Genomic DNA, 21,942 nt, shown 5'->3' with positions numbered 1-21,942 from the left:
TGGGAATTAATATGACAAATAAATGCAATTCCTTGGTGGAAGAAAACTATATGAAGCTACTGAAAGAGATTAGGCTGGATTTGAATAAATGGAATGATATCCCACTATCTTTTATGGGTAGAATAGCGTTGGTCAAGATGAATGTACTACCAAGATTTCTGTTTCTAGCACAAACAATACCGGTGTTAAAAAAGCTAAACTTTTTTGAAGACTTGGATAAGATCACCAGACAATTTATGTGGCAGCATAAGAAAGCTAGGATAAAATGGAAGGTGCTCCAAGACAGGAAGGAGAGAGGAGGTATGAGTGTTCCCAATTGGTACATTTACTATCAAGCGGCCGCCCTTGTGTGGATAAAGGAATGGATAAGCCTAGAAAATACAAGGCTTTTATCACTAGAAGGACATGATCTTAGCATGGGATGGCACGCTTATGTATGGTACGGGAAAGATAAGATCCACTCACATTTTGCTAGACACACATTAAGAGGATCTTTAAATAAGATTTGGACTAAGCTAAAGGGGACTTGGTATAGAAAAACTCCAAGATGGGTGGCCCCGCTAGAAGCTTTTACTAAACCATCACTAGTAACAATGAATTTAAAGGAAAGCTATCAAACACTATTAAACAAAAAAAAATGAACTGAAAACAGAAGAAAAATTAAGGCAGGAGAACAACTTGTCATGGTGGGAGCAGATAACTTTAAGAGACAGATACAAAAAAGATATGATAAGAGGTTTTGAGGATCAAAACAATGAATTAGAAAAAATTTGGCTGACCTCAAACGATAAATTAATTCAGAAGCTGTATAAGTTCCTACTAACGGACTATGAACAGGACGAAGAAATTAAATCTGTAATGATCACCTGGATGAGAGATATAGGAGAAATAGGGGAAGAAAAATGGACATCTGTGTGGAAAATGACCAAATCTATGAGAGCGATAGCATATAAAGAAAATGTGTTTAAGATGTTTCATAGATGGCATTGGGCACCTGACAAGTTAGCTAAATGTTATAGGGGATACTCAAATATGTGTTGGAAATGCAAAGACTGTAAGGGGACCTTCTATCATATGTGGTGGGAATGCAATAAGGTACAAGGATTCTGGAAAATGGTGAAAAGAATATTTCAAGAAAGCCTGAGTATAAATGTAACATTAAAACCGGAAATATATTTACTAAATATGATTCCGAAAGGGTACAATAAGCAGGACGCTTACATAATTAGTTATGTTATAACAGCTGCTAGATTATTAATAGCGTGACACTGGAAGCTAGAAGGATTACCTACAAGAAAAGACTTGATAAATAAGATATTAGAATTAGCCAGAATGGATTATTTAAGTTTAATGCTGCAAAATAAGAATGAGAAAGTACATGAAAGGAGATGGGAAAAAGTATATAAATGGATTGAAGATCAGACAGAATTGTAATATTCCTAATCTGTAATTGAAACGATAAGAGATGACAGACTCTGATATGTATGCAAATGAAGTACATGAAATGTATGTGAATATAAAGTTCTAAAAATAAAAATTGTAAATAAAAAAAATAATAATATGCAGGTCTAAGGCAATGCACAGCAGTACTAAAAAGGCCCCCAGATACTTGTCCACAGTTCCAGCTCTCACAATACTTCTCCACATGGAGCAGTGTATGTCTCAGAAAACAGAAGGATAAAGAAGGGGAGGATGGAGAAGGAACAAGTGTAATGGAAGGAGATAGTACCCATTTCTTTTACATAGGATGTTATCTGGGGGGGGGGCTGAAACTATTCTAGGAGGGATGAAAATCCAGGTAGATCTCAGACCTACACCAACCAAACTGAAGTTTAGGATTTCATGGTCAGATCCTTTGGTAAGCAGCAGTTCAGACAGTAAAGCCAAACAAGATACAAAGGTAGAGTTGCCAACATCGAGGTGGGGCCTGGAGATCTACCAGATCAGTTCCCCTGGAGAAAATGACTGCTTTGGAGGGTGGGCTCCATGGCATGATACCATGAAGAGGTCCCTCCACTCTCCAAAGCCCTCTCTCCACAGGATCTACCCCAAATCTCCAGGTATTTCCCAACCTGGAGCTGGCAACCATAAAGGGCAGATAGTGCACATGGAGCAAGACTGGAGTGACTAGGGAGTCAAGATCTGGAGTACACAACTCCTTAGTGACAGTGATGGGGCAACGAGAGATACAGAAAGTTGAATTGTGTGACAGGTGGGGATGGGATTCCTGATAAAATAATAAGTAAGCCTCTGGACTGAGGGGACAAAGAGAGGCCCATTCTGCAGCTAGCATTTGCTCCGCTGTTTTACCAAACCCACACTGGAACAGAAAAAGATGCGGCTCATAACCACATTCAAATACCAAGGGCCACCCATACTGACTGCAGACTCACCCCTGAACGGCCATAAAATGTCCATAAATATATGCAGACGATACCATAAAACTGAGAGATCAAACGAAGTAAAAGCGGCATGCAGTCTGGACACTGCCATAAAATCCGACAATCAATCAAAGTGAAAGTGGCATGCAATGCAGAGGGGAATTTCGGTTCCAACATGGGTTTGGTAAAACAGTGGAGCAAATGCTCGATGCAGAATGTGCCAGAGAAGGATTGAGGCAGGGATTGGAGGTGTGTGTGGAAGGAATTCTCCAAGCAGAAGGCTTTCCAGATAAAGAGATGTAGAGCCAGATCATCATCTTGCCAATCACCTTCTTTCATTACAGGCTTTACAGGTCTCAGGAAGTCCCTTCTGTTAGGCTAGATGGAAGCTGGGTAATCAGGACATGGTGTTCTGGTGGAACCAAAACATCCTAGAACAATAAGTACAAAGCAGAACCATCTTTCCATCTTGCCATGCTGTGTTCAGACGGCACTTTTCCATGGCTGAAGAAGTAGCCTGCTTTTCTACTCTGTGACTGAATCCCGTCATGCAAACACAGTCCACTCCTGCCTTTCTCCTCCCAGTTTGATGTAGTGGTTAAGACTGCAGACTCTAATCTCGGAGAACCGGGTTTGATTCCCCACTCCTCCACAGGCAGCTGCTGGTGTGACCTTGGGACATCATAAATTCTTTCAGAGCTGGACTTCTGGTTTTGGCGACTCGCAGGCGAGTGCGCTCCATCTCAGCTCTGATGTGAGTGCCCTGCAAATGTGCCGATGGGGGGGTCCGAGATGATCTTGGACCCCCACGCCGCCTGGAGGGGGGTCTTAGCCTGGGGCATGAGAGGTGCCTCTCCCAAGGCAGAAGCCGAAGGATTGAGGCACCTTTTTTGCCACGATAGGCCCCCGTGGCCTGGAGCCACCATGGCATCTAGAGCTGCACACTGGACAGAGCATACAGAGATCCCAAGGAAAGATCTTCTCTACATGTGCAACGAACGCAAGTACAAACGTGAGTGAAGCCATGACCCAGCAAACAACCGATAAAACGCTAGCAGTAAAGCCAACCCAAAGCCCCAAACAAGTGGAAGGGGGAAAAAACTGAATTTAAAGCAGGAGGCTGAAAGGGCAGCTTGAAGGAAGTGGATTAAGTCAAAGTATGCGGCGGACTAGCAAGAAAGCGATAAATCATCAGACTCACAGAGAACTTTTGGACTTCCAGCCTGGAGGGGACCATTCCATGGATTACTGTGGTGAGGTGGGAGGGAGACAGGAAGGGGGCCATATGCCTGCCTGCCTGCTCCCTCCTCTGCCTCTGACAGACTTGCTGATAGCATTTAGGAGGGTGCCACTAGACCCAAACATGAAAGAGGGCTGTCTGATCCACCTACCCACTCTTTTTGGTGGCTCCCAAGAGGCATAATTCCATATTTCTGCTTAAACCCACACACTTCTCAAGTTTCTTTTTTTTGGGGGGGGGCATTCTTAACTTGAACCCAAGTCCTGAATATGACAGGTGAATGGAGTTGCCAGCTCTCTTGGACTAGTCAGGCTACTGTGCCTTTGAAAGGTACAGTAACAGGTGACAGACTAATAGCAGACCACTGGTACTCCTATCCCTTGATGCCTCGGTGCTGGAGGTGGTTGGTGATGCTGTGCTGATATATCTCCAAGTTATGATAAGAAACCTCTGAGTTGCACTCGCGTGCTGCTAAATTGCTACCCTCAGCTGTTTACAGACTAGCTTTAGGATTGCACTAGGAGCCTTTTAGTTCTCAGCCCACATTTTTGTTGCTCTGGATTTTCTTGCAGCTGTGTACAACTTTGTAAATATTTGGGATTATTTTCTGCCCGCACCACTTCTCCCTGGATTAAAGCTCTGCACGTATGAACACCTGAATCTGCTTTATGGTCACACTCTTGGTCTCTCAAAGTTAGCCACAGGTCTGACTGGCACAAGATCTCCAGGGTCCCAAGCAGGAGTCTTTCACATCACCTCCTCTCTGATCCTTTTAACTGGAGATGGTGGGGATTTACCCGGGGACCTTCTGCATGCAAAGCAGATGCTCTGCCCCTGAGCCATGGTGCCCCCCCCACTAGTTCATTTCATTTGAAAGAAAAATATCCCCGGGGTGACAGAGCGATCTGTTGATCACTCAGCTACTTGGAAGTAACAAGTAGTTGCCTTTGCTGACAATGGAGATAACATATTGTGCACTTTTCTGGTTTTTATCGTTCAGATAAACAAACGATCAATCACCCCTGTCATTTTTACAGGTCCAAAACCACAGTCATTCATATACTCGCTATTGTTTCTTGTTTCGATTTTATTCTGTCATTGAAATCTGGGGATATGTTACATCTGTCAGAAGGCAAGCCACATCTGGAACTTCGGGGGGTGGGGAACACTTCTTTCTGGAAGAACTATTATTTGAATTATTTTCTCAATTTCTGGACTGTAGATGTGGAGGAAAGTGTGGATAGAAGCTACCAAATGATCGAGGAGGTTGGGGCATTTATGAGGAAAGGATGAAGCACAAGACTTTTGGTGGAGGGGGGAATGTTTATAAAATAAGGAATGGTGGGGTGAGAGTGGACAGAGAAATGTTTTTTTTCTCTCTTTCACAGTGGTAGATATCTGGTTGCCCAATGACTCTGATTGACAGTGGCTTCAGTACAGACGAAAAAAGTGGTTCTTTAAACAATGCATAATTAACTGATTGGAATTGCTGCCAGATGACATGATGATGGATGTTAGCCATCTGTTTTGAAAGAGGGGATTGGTTGGGGAGGAATAGGGTGAAAGCAGTTAGCCATGATAACTTCAGATAACTTCCAAACACCAAATACCCACCCCACGGGTTAAGATCCTGTTCTCCAGCCCTGATCTCTGTCCCCCCACCTACCAAAGTGAGACAGGTGGTGTCTACAGGCTGGACCTTTTCACTGGTGGTGCCTTGCCTTTGGAATGCCCTCTTCTGTGAGACTCATGTGGTACCTATCTTATTTTCCTCTAGGTGCCAGGCCAAAACATGTTGTGCATTTTTCCTGTGCAGACTTTTAATTGGACATCTTTTAAAGATGTTTTAGGGTCTGCTTCCCATTCCGTGCGTTCCGTGCGCCTTGGTGTTTAGTCATGCCGGCCACATGACCATGGAAACGTCTTCGGACAGCGCTGGCTCTTCGGCTTTGAAACGGAGATGAGCACCGCAACCCTAGAGTCGGATTCGACTGGCTTTCAAGCAAGGGAACCTTTACCTTTACCTTTTTCCCATTCTGAAGACTGTTTGAATAATAACTTTTTAAGCTGCTCTGTGTTTCTTTTATGCTGTTTTCATATCCCCCCCAAGCTGGTTTTTAACAGCTTGTTTGGTTTTGTTGTATTATTTCAGTTGCAAGCTGCCTCCAGCAGGTCAGCATATGCATTTTCTAAATAAAGAAATGCCGAGGGTGAGGACTTCACACACTGCTTGTGAGCTTCCCAGCGGTACCATGCTGGTCACTGTTATAAAGAGAAAGAACACTGGACTTAGGTGGGCCATGGGTCTGATCTTGTGTTTGTAAATGCTATGCCACATAAAAATATTCCTTTTTTCTCTGTGTGTGTGTATGTGTGTGTATAGCCTGCCTCTGAGTGGCAACTCTATTATTTCTTGGTGGTGTGCCCATTCCAATGCTGACCAGGGCCAATGCTGCTTAGCTTCCAAAAATGGGCAAGACTGTGCTAGCCTGTGCTATCCTGGTCAGGGATGAAAAGGTGTGTAGGGGGGACTGAGAAATGTATTTATTACATGGGCTATACCATGATTGTTAACAATGCATCACCTTCTGCATAGCTATGTTGATCAAGAAAGGGAGATATGCATTCCAAGACAACTTCTGCACACAGATTGCCCCTGCTTGATCAGAAATGTTGTATACAGACTGGTTGCCAATCCATATGACTTTGCAATGCATGTTTAACTATGTGTCATTCAATGCAGCCCCCATTGTGCATTATGGATGAAGGTGGAAATGTGCACCCCAATTACTATCTCCAGATGTGCAGCTGTATCTGGACCAATAACGTTGAGTTTTCATCCAAAGAGGCTTTGCGTATAGAACTTGAAAGGAGGAGGAGGAGGAGGAGGAGATTGGATTTATACCCCAGCCTGCACTCAGAGTCTCAGAGTGGCTAACAAAATCCTTTCCAGAACTGCCCTTTCAAGGACAGCTCTTGTCAGAACTATGGCTTGCTCAAGGTCATTCAGCAACTGCAAGTGGAGGAGTGGGGAATCAAATTCGGTTTTCCCAGATTAGAGTCTGCATACTTAACCACTACACCAAACAGTGCCCTGACTTCCACTTGCAAAGTAGTGTGTTAGTCCAGAAGTGTAGATGTGAGAATGTGTGTTTAGAATACACAAGGGCCTGTCTCAAGAACTGCCTAAACCTCACAGAAAGTAGCAAAGCCCCATAGAAGAACATGCAGCAAAACAAAAATAGAAAGTGAAAATAAAGAAACAAGAAGAGCAGCTACTTACTGAAAGAAGCAATGATGTAACAGTATTTTAATCACAGTAAATCAAAATCACCTAGACAGGTCCTGATTTGTGCTGGGCTGGATTTAGCCCTGAAGTTATTAACTTTGGCCCCTGGTGACGTTACCAAGTTTTCATGAAGTGTGTCCACAGTATTGCCCTTAAAGAACAGAAATGTTTTCCATGTTGTAAAAGTAATGGTTGTTCACTGTAACGGGAATTTCTGTGTCAAGATCTGGCTATACTTGAGTATATCCTGTGCCCGCTAACTGTGAAAGTCTTTACATCTACATGTGCTCACCTTATGATGCAACTTGACCATTTGTGAAGATGCTGGTTTGTATGGCAAACTGCTGCTTGTATGTGAAATCCCCTCCCTGAACATAGACGTGGTCCCACCTCACTATCCACCAGAGAGCCAGTATGGTGTGACAGTCCACCCATACAGATTTTCCTTTGCACCCCCCTCCCAGCCCATCAGGCCTTGCAGTGAGGATACAACTCACGAGCTTACCAGCTGCTGTCCTTTATACAGTTTATATCTCCGGTACCAGGTCAAAGAAGACGGGAACGGCAAAGGATGAGATGGTTAGACAGTGTCATCGATGCAACGAACATGAAGTTGAGCAAACTTCAGAGGACGGTGGAAGACCGGAAGGCCTGGCGGGAGCTGGTCCATGGGGTCGCAAAGAGTCGGACTCGACTGTGTGACTGAACAACAACAACCTGGCATTATGTTTACTGGCACACATGGCCTGGCCCGACAAAGTGACATGTATGTCAGATCCAGCCCTCATAGCAAATGAGTTTGACACCTCTAATATAAAATCTTCCCTAACTGTCAATTGTGGATTGTAAGCTTCTAAAGTTTTTTGCTTATGTACATATGTAAATCAGTATATCCACTGACGGTGCTGTATAAATTAAAATGGTCATAAGTCTACCTCTTGAACCACTGTCGAGAGAATACAGCAGCTCCCGACTTTGGCTACTGTGACACCCTGCAAACGTTTTGCCTTTTCCCCACTTCCATACTTAAGTGGCTCTTCTCTTGATGCTATGAAGAAAATAATTACATAATGCGAGCAAGCGGGATGCTGAAATAAAAACTTGCCCTGTTGAATTCCCCTTCCTAATGCCTAGGTGCATAATACAAGCAGTTCTGCATTTGATCACTGACTGTCTCTTTTGTCTTTTTCACAAATGGCTGCTTAGACTTTATTTCCACAGCCAAGGCCTTTGCCAGAACCATTTCAAGGAGAGTGAATCAGTATGAAGAATCACCATTTTTTTGGTCTGTGTATAGAGGTAGCAATGGTGCTGCTGCTGTTCTGAATGCAGTCATGTCCAATTTAGTGTGTACATATGTTATGAATATTTATTTGGTAATTTAATTATATTGGAGTTGCAGGATCAATAGCAGGGAAAATTATTATGCTCTTAATGCGTGTGGTCGAAGCACTAAACTGCCATTACCTAATGAAGCTTTAAGGCTCTCAGTGGCTGAGAATACTTTTTAAAAATTTGTTTTGCACAATGAAATCCTGAAAGCCAGATTTGCTAAAACGTACAGGGCAAACCAGCGGCAGCAGGATGTTGTTATTTTTACCTCTGGTCTCCAAATCGCAATGCTCCTCATTGGTCCAAAGTCAACCTGCAATAAAAAATGATTGGCTAAAAATGCCTTAAGAATTTGAAAGTCACCTCTGGGGATGCCATTTGTCATTATGATGTAAAACATATATCCTCAGTCTTCAAACTGTTTGTGCAGGGAAGCCCTGTTAAGAGCAGCAGTTTGTAGTACGGGAGCTATCCAAGGTACTGATACTATATGTTCATAACCCAGATTCACAACGTTTGAGTCCAGTGGCACCTTGAAGAACAACAACGTTTTTTTCGAAAGATAAGCTTTCATGTGCATGCACACTTCTTCAGATACACTGAAATGGAAGTGACCAGTCTGAAGAAGCATGCATACACATGAAAGCTCATACCTTGAATAACACTTTGTTGGTCTTAAAGGTGCCACTGGACTCAAACATTGTTCTGCTGCTTCAGACCAACATGGCTACCCACCTGAATTTAACCCAGATCAGTCTACATAGCAGTGGACTCCTGCTACAGGAATACTGTGTAAATGAAAAACTTTGCACCAACATACTGAACTTTCAGATAAGTCAAGTCTAAATACTGAAGGCTGATAAGGCTATTTTCTTTTTATTTGTAATTGCCCATTCTTGATGTTTGTGTGCAAGATCTGACGAATGCTTCCTTGTTTTAATACACTAGTTCATGCACTACATTCATTCTGACAAGTCTAAACTAATTTAATAAGCAGTAATGCAATAAAGTGCTTCAGGTAATGCAATAAGTACTGTTCTTTATCAGGACTGGGATGAGTGGGGCTAGAATGCCCAAGATCGTAAGGACACACATTGCCTTGCTAGGCCTGTTTTTATATATATATATATAAAGCTTCCATTGGCCCCTTTGACCTCAGTCTTACCTACTCTGGCAGCAACTCTCCAGGTTCTAGGCAGAGAAAAGTGTTTTGCTACCTGAGACCCTTTAACTGGAATTTCCTGAGATCTTTTGCTACTTGAGATCCTTTAATGGAAGTTGCCAGGGACCTTCTGCATGCAACCCATGTGCTCTACCATGGAGCCATGGTCCCATATCCCTGGATCTGCTTTTTGTTATCCAGGTTCTTTAATCTGAACCAGAGACTGATGCGAGGAAGTGTATCCCTTGGTTCTGAGGAGCCAGTATGAATACCCCAACTAGTTTACAAGGTGAATTTAAAAATGTGGAAGGTATTGCTCAGAGCATATCCATTGAATCATTTGCACTCAGAAGAATAAGAGTAGTCTCCCCAACACTTGTGAGTCTCAAGTCCATTGAATACTGACAAACAAAAATACTCTGCTTTGAAAACATCTTTAGGATTGGTAGAATTAGCCAAGTGTGAAGAAGTGCCCTCTTCTGTGAGAAATTGATTATAAGCAGTGCAAGCCTATGTATTTCAATGAGTTAAGACTGGAGTAACTGCATAGGACTGCACTGTAAATTACTTAGATCCCTTTCCCTCAAGGGATATTACAACATGCCTCCTGATTAGACTACTGGATAGGAGATCGCTTTATCATTTAAAAGTCCAGTCACGACAATTGCTATTGTTCTCATCACACAAGTAAAATGATTGTCTGAAATCTAACCACACAGTCTAAAGATGGGTAGCCATCTGTAGCGGCAGAAAGGAGTAAGAGTCCAGTAGCACCTTAAAGACTAACAAAGACAGATGGACTCACATTCTAGCTGTATCTGAGGAAGTGAGCAGTGACCCGTGGCAGTGCATTCCCTAGCACAAATTTTGTTAGACTTTAAGGTGCTACTGGACTCTTACTCTTTTCTACTTCTCACCCAGGCAAAGACACAGACAACTTCCCTTGCCCACAACACATCACCCTGCAGCAGCAGATCTAAGGAAGCATGCATGCAAGGCACGTTGTTGAGCTGACATATGGTGGAGATTCTAACATATAGGAATATGGGTGACAGCACATGGTGGTCCATCAAAGGCACACACGCACACGCACACAGTGCTGCAAAAGGAAGACAGAGTAGAATTAACTAGCCATTGGGAGACAAATAATTAGCTGACAAGAGTATAGTATGTTTTCTCAATGCATTGACGGAAAAGAATTGTATGGTATAAATACCGCATTTATATCGAATAAAGACATATTTGTAGATTCAGAGTTTGCTCTTCGATCAATGGCAGCATCTGTATTGCACTAAGTCAAGCCTGGCTGATTTACAGCCGAAGTTGGCTGCCCGGTTTTGCTCCCATTCATATGCATGAAGGATGAGGCAGTTCTATGTCCTCTGAGCTTTCTCCTCCATTGGTCTTAATTGTGAGCCTGACCTACCACCGCTGGTGCCAGCCCTTTCTTAACTCAGCCCTGTCAGTGCCAGCAGAACCAGCTTCCTCAAATGGCCAATCGTAATGAATTTCTCCCCCCCCCCTGAACATATGAGGGTCAGAAACATGGGTGGAAACAACACTGTGATTCCATACTGACTGCAAACCCACTCAGTAGATCATTAGTTTTCACGGCTTAATAGAATTAATGCCAAATTCAAACCAATAATCATATGGTAAACTAAAACATTCAGTTCTCATGTACACAAACATAAGCTGAAGGAATGAGGGGAGTATTCTGCGGTGCATCCTGAAAAAGGATTTCAGTGCAATCAAAAACAGAGTTACTATCTTCTAAGTTCCTGGAAGCCAATGGACTTCGAAGGCTGTAACTGTTCTTTGGACTGCACTGTAAGTCACCCGGAAGAGTTGAGACAGCAAAGTCCTTTCACCTCCCAGTTCACGGAACCATGCAACTAAAATATGCTAAGTAAAAATCCTACCAAGTTCCATACATATGGAACTATTCACAAATAGTTTATTCCTGGCATTTCACAAAGGACAAAATGAAAATGCAGTATTGTAATGTGTGCATATTCCCACCTAATTCTACAAGTATTTAAATGGAATCATTGTTTGGTTGCTAGCGTATTCCCCAGCTGGGAATTCTTAAAAATTCTAACATTGGCAATACCCAAGTGTAAAAAGATCCAAAATCTAATCCAGCAAGAGGCAGCTGAATGTGAAAAATTCCCTTTCTATGAGCCCAAGAGGCTGCTAAGCATAGGTAAAAGCTTGTCCTTCAGTTTCCTACTGACATCACTTCCAGGTCAATGGATGCACATGTGACAGGAAACAGCTGCACCATGAACTTCACCTTCCAGGCTTCTGCAACTCTTACTTCCTCCCTTTGCTTCTAGGGGTACTTGGGTTGCTAACAATCAGGGAGCAAAATGTCTGTTGCCTTTAATAGAGGCTTAATGTGTGGAAATGCGTTGTTGGGAGATTTTCAGGGCACAGAAGTAAGTTAACATCACCTGGTAAATAACATCCCATTAAGCCCGTTACAGGAATTGGGCATTTTTCTCCAGTCCTGTTGGCAACCTTAGCAGGGACTTCTGTTTTCCATCTGTCTGGATTGAGCTGACAAAGGAATGCCTTTTGAAACAATTTCCTGACATTTTTAATTGTAGTGGTATGACAAACTAATTATTTTAAATTACTCCTACTTTTAAAATGCTGTTTTATTGTTTTGTATTATTTAAATGGATTTGTACTTTGTATGCAAATGGATTTGTATTTTGTCATTGTTATTGCATTATTATTTGTCATGGTAGAGAGCAAGATATTAATGTAAAAAAAAAAGGAATTAAATTATCCCAGTGTTAGTATTACCATACATACCTTAGGGGGACAGAAGAAATTATTTGCCATCACAGTACTTTCTAGTTTAAAGACTTGAAATCTCTAAATATTTTGTGAGTATTCACAACCATGCATCGAGTCTGTGGTTTCATTTTTCTCTCTCAGCTATAACCAAGAATCATCTTAATTCCTCAATAAAGCACGGATGGATAGAATTCTTGTTTGCAGGACTGCAGGTACATTGTTTCAGATCCTCATTAAAATGTCATTCTTTTAAAAAGAAGAAGAAGAAGAACGGAATGCCTTTCTGACTCCAGTGAATTTGGAGCTGCAAAATGCACAACTCTTTCCTACTCAGTCTTTTGGGTCTGTACTGACAGTAAAAAAAAGCCTGCTTTTGTATGCAGTGCTGTTAAGGCACCCAATCCTCGATACAGAGTAGGTATTCTTAAAAAGGAAAGGATAATATCACACAGATTTTTCTTTCTCAGTGGGCAGGAGTCATTGTCACATTTTGCTGCCCACCATTATTTGTGGAAAGTGATCCACTGAATACTGCCCCCTAAAACCCTCCTTTGATACTAATGGGGAAACCCCTCTTTAAAATCAAAGGAACCATAAATAATAATAGGTAAGTTAAGTCCTACAATGAATATAAAATATAATATAGCCTGAGATCCCAAATTGTACAGAACCACTGAGGCATCTGGCCTTTTATAAGAGTTGTATGTTTTAACGTGGTTTTAATTGTATTGTATTTATTTTGTTGTATTATATTTAGATTGTTGGAACCCACCCTGAGCCCGTTAAGGGGAAGACGGGATACAAATCCAAATAAAAAATAAAAAATAAACAAATAAAAAATAAACAAATAATAATAATAATAATAATAAAAAAGAGCCTTGCTGGAGCATACCACTCCAACAGTTGCTTGCCAGATGTCTATACAGAGCATATGAAGACAATGACCCCAGCAACCTGTAGTCAGAAATATACTGCCTCTGAAAGTAGAGGTTTCATTTAGCTGTGCAGCTGGTAGACCTATCCTCCATGAATTTGTATTTTAAAAAAGCTATCTAAGCTAGTTGCCATTACTACATCTCCTAGAAGAACATTTATAACTATGCACTATGGCTGCCATTTCACTTTGGGTAAACCATATTAACACCCTCCTCTTGAAAACTGGGTCAAGTGGTTCTCATCTAGCCCTGAAGATTAATTCCAGAGTCATGGCTATATTCATTTCTTCTAACAAAAAAGGCAAAACCTCAAAGACTACTAAGGCAGGGAGTCCCCAACATTTTTGTGACTGCAGGCAGCTTTGGAATCTAAGAGGGGTTGTGAGCACCACCACAGGAGACAGAGCCAAACCTAACTGGCTTCCACAGGAGGGACAGCCAAACAGAATACCTTCCTCCTCAAATCTCCTGGGAAGAATGAAAGCCTGGAGGGAGAATGGAACCACACACTGACTTAGGAAAGCCCAAGTGCTTACCAGTCCTCCGTTGGCACCATGTTGGGAAAGCCTGCACCAAGGCATAAGCTTTTTGTGGACTAGAATCTAATTGATCAACAAAGTGGTATCCTAAGTTGGCATGTCTGTCTGTCTAGTACAATACAGAAATGGGAGGGAGGGAAGGAATTGTAAACCAGATGCTGAACCAGCCATGAAATGCAATGGGTTATTCTGTCACACTTCTGTGCACAGGCCAGAAATGTCTTTGCCTCATTGGACAAATGAGGTTGTAGCCCATGAAAGCTAACGTCAAAATAAATTTGTTAATCTTTAAAGCATTTCTCTTCCGAGAACTGCAGCCCCGCAAAACACAAAGGATTATATAATTGTTACTTCTTTCAAAAGCCTTGTGAGTTAGGTCATCATTATCCACACTTTACAGACAATGAAAGCAAGAATGAAAGATAGAAATTTCCCCTGTGCTATGATGGCTGTCTTGGGAATGGATTTGAGGATGCCAGGCGATTCAGCACAATGGGAGCTACATAATAGCCACATTGGCCAGGACTACGTATGTGACACAATGAGGTGGGAGAGCCCTGAAATGAGAGAGTAGAATGTACCTCTGCCGAGTCCAGGTGGAGGATCACATTGATTTTTAACGATCTTTAAAAACACACACAACAGGCAGATAGATTCAAGTCCGACCTACTTTCCTTGTATCTAACAAATCTAGCAGGGCAATCAAAATGCTATTTCCCCTGCAGTCTGAAGTGGTGGAGTCCTCCTCTGGACTGTACCACCTCATTCTGCTGAATGTGTATATTAGGCCTTTGAAGCTTACCATATGGCACCTGTGACCACGAGAGGAAGAGACCTGGTGCCTCCAACCACACAGTTAAACCCAACACTCCTGCACAGCCAATTAGAATGCAAAAAACTGCAAAACTGGGCTTGTGATTGGTATTTATGGATGTCCATTTTCCTTACATCATTATAACTGCCACATGGTTGGCTTTTAAACTGAATACACCATAAGTTAAAGGACAACATAATAGCCTCAAGCAAACTTAGGTTATGTAAAGACAATAACTGATCTGCAACTTCAAGGAAGAATTCTCCCCACTTTTATCTACCATGCCACTTGCCACGACCCAGCAGCAGTAGCTCAGTAACTTTACAACAAGACGGCAAAAACTGTGATCCACAAAGGCTTGCATATACCGTGTATCCCCGAAAATAAGACACTGTCTTATATTTATTTTTTCTCAAGAAGACACACTAGGGCTTATACCACAAATGCATAGAAATCCTGCTAGGGCTTATTTTGGGGGTAGGTCTTATTTTCGGGGAAACAGGGTAGTTCATTAATTGTGGCCTACCGGAACTCCAGAGAACTGCAAAAATATCTGATCAAGCAGCAAGTGGGGCAAAACGCTTGTCCGCTAGGCTGCATTTGGAGGTTCAAAATTCTGCAAGACAATGGAGGAGGAACAGAAGGAAAGCCTGGCTGTGGGAAGAAATGCATGTCCTTTTCCTACTTGCAGCGACACTGCTCTTGTTCCACTCCAGTGGTGACATGGAAAGAGCACCACAGCATTATGGTCTAGCCAGGTTTGCCTCAACGGAAGCTTCACAGCCTTTCTCCCCTTCCCACTCCACAAAAGGCTACATAGATGCCTAGCTTGATATGCACCAATCCTTTCACATGCAAGGAGTTTTTTAAAGTGTTAAAAGCATTTTTTTAAAAAAATTGTGCTAGTCAGTGGAGAGGAAATGTATTACTCTTCCTGGGCTCTCTCTAAAAATATCATACAGTAAAATGTGGTCATGCTTCTGGGGAGTTGGTTTTTCTAGGGAAAATCCTCAAACAGCATGAACATACACACAAACACAAAACCACCCCAAAACTCATTTGACCACAGTGAGATAGGAGCCCCCCAACATCTTTATCGTAAGCAGTGCTCCAGCATTGTGCTGCGGTCTCTCTTGAAAGCTGCATGTGGCCTCAGACTCCCCAGACAGTTAATACAAGCCCTTCCTCAGCTATTCTGATTCAGAGAAAGAAAGAGAGCAAGGCAGCAAGCTGAAGAACCATTGGCCTTATTAATACTGAATGCTAAGTGGAGAAGTTTCGTTGTAGCTGTACGGTTTTGAAGCAATTGCTTTGACAGAACCTCTGTGCCTTAAGTCCCTTTGGAAAAAAGAAACAAAAACTGTTCCAGATACTCTTCTCTAAGCTTGCGCATTATTCCATAGGAGTCTAAAAGGAAATGTACACGCCCTTGCTTTCCCCAAACTGTACAAATTAAACATTTCAAAGCCAGTCACTCTTGAAAATGATTTTTGTAACCTGGAAGAATTCATTAACTTTTACTGCATTCATCTGATGTGATAATTTGTATTTCTAATGCCTGGCACTTTTGTGTGTGTGTATGTATGTTTTAAACATTCTGGGTTGCTACTTGTTTTAAAGCAATCCTTGAAGTAAGAGACCATCTCTCTGCAAAATAAAGCCATGTGTGAAAATTTAGCCAGAAACCGTTTTTATGCATGCACACAAAGATATTAAAAAGCTAATTAACAACGAGAAGGGGTAGTTTTTTTGGCTAAGCTATAAATGCTATTGTTATCCTTTCCATTTTAAAATGCAGAGCTGTGCCTTTGCTCTGATGTATCTTTTTTTTTTGTCCCTTCATCACAAATGGCACAAATTTATAATTGCAATACGGTCTTACAGGCAGTACACCTTTGGGGAATTATTGAGTGCATAAAACAGGAAGGAAAGTGATTGATTTCATGCACTAGAAGGGCAGAATCACCGGCCTGAAATGCACTCAGAAGCTTCATATTGCTTTTTATTGGACCTTGGATGTTATGGAATATAATTATTCATTAGAACATAGTGGGCACAATCCAGCCATTTGAGAAACATATTGAGAAACACTTAATCCAGCCATACTGAGACACATTTAATCATGGAAGCCCTTACCTTCACTCTGAAGTAGTACACAGTAGTCACACATTTACTACCACATCCGCTGTGTGCAAGAGGGAGGCCTAAGTCCCATGACTACATTGTTAGATTATGATCAGTAGTTAGCCATTTCAGTCTGCAGTAGAACAGCGAGACTCGAGTCCAGTAACCGCCATAATCAACAAGATTTTGGGGGTATGAACTTTTAAGAGTTAAAGGCAGCTTTGACTCTCAAAAACTGATACCCTGAAAATCTCGTTGATCTCGAAGATACGACTAAACTCGAATCTAGCTCTTTTATTATTACATCAGTTTCAATGGAACAATAATCTAACTCACACGGAAGTGATTTCTGAGATACACCACTTCAGGAGTATCCTATGCAGAATCAAAATGGAACACCATAATTTTTTTTTGGGGGGGGGGTAGAAAAGAAACACTACCTGAGAATAATCTGCGACACTGCTGTAATGTAACTGCCAAGGTATATTTGGCATGATACACCATCCTGTGTTGCTGACGTTGCTTCCTCTGGCTAGACAAAAGATCATTGGCCTAAGATTCTGGAGGCAGAGATTGTAGCCCGGCAGCAATATCCAATTAGCCAAGAGTGGAAGGAAGAAGAAAATATGACATAAATCCACTAAACATACATCTTTGCAAGTCGGTATCACAATCACACTGTGGTTCAATATGCTGGAAATCTCTGCAGCCCATCCACCAAGCCCTTCTTCCCTTTTCCTTCTCCACAGATCTTCTTAAGTCTACATCCAAGTCATCTAAGTGATCAGAGCATACTTTCAAGAGTACGCTTTCCACTCTCACTGGGGGAAAGTGGGAAGAATGTGAAGAGAACATAAATTAAAGATAAGCAGAAAATTACATCCAGTTGGGTCTTTACTTTTTAATGTGTAGCTGGGAGATGTCTTCTTCCGTTTATTTCTCATTGTTGTATTTGTTATTAAATGAAATGTACCTAAGAGCGTCTATCTCTTCTTGAGCCACTGGTTTTAGCTTTAAAATAGTCTACTCTCTTAAGGCACTATTTGCACCACAAAAAAAAAGAGGGTGGAGGCAGACACCAGTTGAGCCAAACAAACTCTGTTTCCTGCAAGTAACATTTCTTTTGCTTGAAACAAATTAGATAAATATTTTTAAAAGCCACCTTGGGCCACAATAGAGGCAACTTTTAAGATCAATGGGAGAGGTAAGTACATACTTAATTATTTCCCATGGAAATAAGGGAGGCGCTTTAAAAATGTTTAACTTTGAGTGGAACTCTCATTCGTTATTCTATTGAACACCATCCAATCCAGGCTGTCCCCCACTCTCTTTTCTCCATGGCCAAATAAGTTGAGAAGTTAAATACATAAAGCTGCCTTGTACTGAATCAGATCAGAGATAGAACTGTTCTCTGCGCTCTGGCTACTGGAACACAGGCCACGGGACCATCAAGGTCAGGGATCATCTACTCAGATTGGCAACAGCTCCCCAGGGCATCAGGCAGAGGCCTTTCACATCCCCTACTACCTGGTTCTTTTAACTGGAGATGCTGGAGATTGAACCTGGTAGAACCTTCTGCATGCCAGGCAAGGCAGATACTCTACCACTGAGCCATAGCCCTGCCTCTTGTGGACATTGAAAGTTATTTGGGGGGGGGGAATCACTTCAGGCTCTTTTTTCTGAGTTTTTAGTAGATTATATTTTTAGCAGATACCCTGGAGATCTGAATCCACAAAAAGGACAGGAGCGAAGGAATAGGTGGCATGCTGTCACTATACAGCAGTCTAGTGTAAAACAGGATTAACACCCCAAAAATATCCTCATTAGAATAGCAGAACATTGCTCCATGCTGGACTGATGGATAAATTCAGTTTTCAATCAGACACACTGCAAATCAGGCTGGGCTAAACTACACTGCAGAGGAATGTGCATAAGATATGGCATGAAGTGGGTTTCTTTCATTACCAACAACGTGATTATTTCTTTTTGCTGTTTTTTGGTAATCTGATGATGAAATAAATTACTGCACATCACATTGGTCTTGCTCATCCACAAAAGGTACCTTATTCCAGATTTAATGTAAAAGGCTTGTTACATTTTGAAAATGCCTCGAGAAATAGAGAGAGATACAACCCAAAACATTCCTGTGGAGCAACAACCCCACCCCCTCCCATAGATAGAGATACAGAAGCATAGCTAGACTGTTCAGTGTTCGCAGCTTTGCAGGGCTCAGGGTAGGTAATACTGCAGAGAGAGAAGGAGATAAATTAAAAAGGGAGGAGCAGCATTGGGCAGCGGGGAGGTAATTTGTTACTTACTTGGCTCTAACTGGGGGCAAATGTGTCGGGGGGGGGGGAGAACAGTTTCTTAACCAGGAGAGCATGAAGGTGTTAGGGAAGAAAAGGAGGAAGTGGGCACAGCTTCTAACCCAAGAATCCTTACAAGAAGGGTCATCTTGCTCTTCATCATAGCAAATGGAGCAGAAAAGCCAGCCCCCCCTAGCCAGTGCTTCTGAACCCCAAACACATGTTCAGAATCAGTCTCTGTCTTTCTGTTATCCCCCCCCACCCCCATTCAGCTTTTCATCCCCCCTTTCATTCTTGGTATTGATCTTTTTTTTAAAAAAAATGGTCCTTTAAATACTATTACAATGAAGTATAATCCCCATCACAGAAGAGTGGGGAAGCAGATATGCTGTTTTTATACATATTCGAGATCTTTTATGTATGTACATCACAACTGTTACTGCCCACACCATCTCTTGTAGTTCAGATGACTTTATATTTGGTAGCAACTGTGCAGCTTTGCTTTTTCTCGTCTTCTCTTGAAAGGGGGGGAAAATACATAAATGAAGAGATGCATCCTTCCCTTTGCAAAAGTCAAGAAGAAACGCAATAGAATTTGTCATGCGCTTGAATTCTGGCTGGCTCGTTCTTTCATTATCAATCATAGTAATAGTAATAATAATAATTTTCTTCATCAGGATTATAATAATCACTCAGGTATGTACAAACACCAAACAAGTGTCTTTTGGTGAGGTCTCCACACACAAAAAAATAATAAAATCAAGGAAATCAAGACAATACCACTGTTTGCAAGAGCCCTGGAGCATCTGTGTCCAAACAGGATCTTGCCGGATGGGGGTTCTGGGGTTCCATGGCAGAAGTACACTGGCTATTAGAATCCTGGCCGGTTCTTCCAAGGCCGGATGATTCTCTTCCTTGGGGTATTTCACACGGATTCCCCGACTCGTTGCTGGTGGCGCTGCAGTGGTCCCGTTCATACTCCTCCTGAGCTCTTTCCATTTTCCGCTTCTTCATCTTCCTCTTGTGGACGTGGAAAGTAATGAGAGAGAGCAGGATGAGGCAAAGGATGAGGGTGATCAAGACAATCAGAACGACCGTGGAGGAGAAAGAGTGGAAGAGCTGGCCCACTTGCGTGATGCAGGTGCTGCTGGCATTTGGAGAGCCAGATGTCCTGTTCAAGAGGCACGGCGGCAGGGAGAGCCTCAACTCCTTGGAAAGCTTGGCACTCATTGAGGAGGCTTTTTGTTTTTTTAAAAAAGGAGGAGGATCGTCTTCCTTTCGTGGCAGAACACTTGAAACTGGGCCGGTGGCAATTTTTGTATTCGCCGGAGTAGGGGGGCGGGGGATGCCTCACCTTCACGCAGTGCTCCAGGCTCCCTCCCTCCCTCGTTTTTTTTCTCCTAAGAGGAAACGAAGATCCAGCCTGCAAAAAGGAGGGATGAGTGTATCACAGCTCCAATTGTTGCAAAAGGATGCAAGACACAGCCCAACGTAACCCCCTCGGCTGCTTCACCCCCTAACCCCCCTCCATCTGCCCTCCTTCTAGCCACCCATTCACCCCCAAACTAGGGATTTGCACTCTGTTCCACACCAGGAATCAGGGATTGTTCCGTACCCGGAATAACGAGACGGAGGACCCCGCTGGAGACAAAGCGGCTGGCACTGCAACCCTATGCAGAGTTGCTCCGGTCGAAACCCATCGATCCCGCCGCTTTCGGTCGGAATCCAACTCTGCACAGGATTGCACGGGAGGAGGGGGAAGCGAAAGGCACGGCGGCGCCCTGGCCGGCCGGCCGCATCCCACCCATCATCCTCGCTGTCCCCGAGGTCCAGGGGAAAGAGCTCGCTCCGGATGGGGAGCCAGGTGCTTCGTCCCTCCTGGCCTGGCCAACCCCCAGCGAAGTCCAGCAGCCGCGCCTCCGCTGCCTCCGGGGCGGGGGGGGAGCGGAGCGCCAGGACTGGTTTGGCAGCCCCGCCGCCTCGGATTACTCAGCAGCTCGCTCGCTCGCCTCGACCCGTTTCCCCCTCCCCGAGTTCCAGCGCCGGACAAATTTTGGACTTCCGCGGGCTGCAGCCCTCCTAGGGGTTTCCCCCGGGCAACCTCCGGCGGCGCCCCTGTCCCCGCCCCGGCTGCCCGAGGAGGGGGGACCCCGCGTGGCTTCGGGGCTGTGGCGGGCGAGGCTGCCCCCCGGAGGCGAGGCGCAAGCCTGGGCGAAGAGGAGGTCAGGCGGCAGCGGGAAGGATCCCCCCTCTCCCCCTTACCTGGGCTGCCGAGGGAGCCCCCAGCTGCTGCTCCTGCTGCTGCCGCCGCGCTCGCACAGGCTGCGGAAAGCGCGGACTGAAGCGGGCAGAGCCAGAGCCGGAGCCGCCGCCGCTTCGGGGAGCTCAGCGCGTAGCCTATAGTCAGCCCGGGCGGTGACGTCACGGAGCTCGTCCCCCTGCCGGCCGGCTTGCCCGCCTGCCCGCCCGTCCGCCTGCCCGCGCCTCGTTTCCCGCCGCTCCCTGGCGGCGCCTCCTCCTCGGCAGCCGCGCTTGGCTGACGGCCGGGCGGCCTCGATCGCGCGGGCTTTCTTCCCCCACCGCCCAAGCCGGGGCTGCCGCGGCGCTTGGCACGGGCGCCCCCAACCGCCTGCCCATTCGCTGAGCCTCTCAGCCACACCGGCCTCGAAATGCTCTCCGAGGAGAAATCCCCACTTATTCCACTCTCCCTATCCAGTCCTCCTCACTGCCGAAGAAGCCTAACAGTTTGATTCCTTCATCGAGTGGAGAAAAGACAAACAAACAAAAACACCACTTTCTGCCACCTCTACCTATTCCTTGATCACATCGATTGAAGCAAGCCTCAGTTCCTTCATCCACTAAGAAGCCCCACTGATCTGTGGGATCTCGACCTATCTCCCAATCGCTGCAGGCAAAATTTCCACTTACTCTGCAGTTTCCCACCCACCCAATTTCTTATCATGTCGATCAAATAAGCCTAACTGTTCAGTTCTCTCATCCACAACAGTCTCA

At 43.8% G+C, this 21,942-nt stretch overlaps 1 protein-coding gene across 1 annotated transcript; it reads right to left on the bottom strand.

Moving 5' to 3' along the window:
* Positions 1–19,419: 19,419 nt before the first annotated feature.
* LOC107113982 (chromosome unknown open reading frame, human C11orf87) lies at positions 19,420–21,289 on the bottom strand. Its single transcript, XM_015415397.1, has 2 exons — positions 21,193–21,289; positions 19,420–20,353 (listed from the first exon to the last, which is right to left on the bottom strand). The coding sequence occupies exon 2, from the start codon at positions 20,158–20,160 to the stop codon at positions 19,699–19,701; it is 462 nt and encodes a 153-aa protein (XP_015270883.1). The 5' UTR covers positions 20,161–20,353; positions 21,193–21,289; the 3' UTR covers positions 19,420–19,698.
* Between the last annotated feature and the right edge of the window lie 653 nt (positions 21,290–21,942).

The sequence above is a fragment of the Gekko japonicus genome, unplaced genomic scaffold, assembly GCF_001447785.1.
Source record: "Gekko japonicus isolate JY-2015 unplaced genomic scaffold, Gekko_japonicus_V1.1 scaffold1101, whole genome shotgun sequence".
Classification (NCBI taxonomy): domain Eukaryota; kingdom Metazoa; phylum Chordata; class Lepidosauria; order Squamata; family Gekkonidae; genus Gekko; species Gekko japonicus.
This window is presented reverse-complemented; position numbering and strand designations above follow the sequence as displayed.

Coding starts and splice junctions, on each gene's coding strand:
- LOC107113982 (XM_015415397.1), bottom strand. CDS start 20,160: ATGAGTGCCAAGCTTTCCAAGGAGTTGAGGCTCTCCCTGCCGCCGTGC.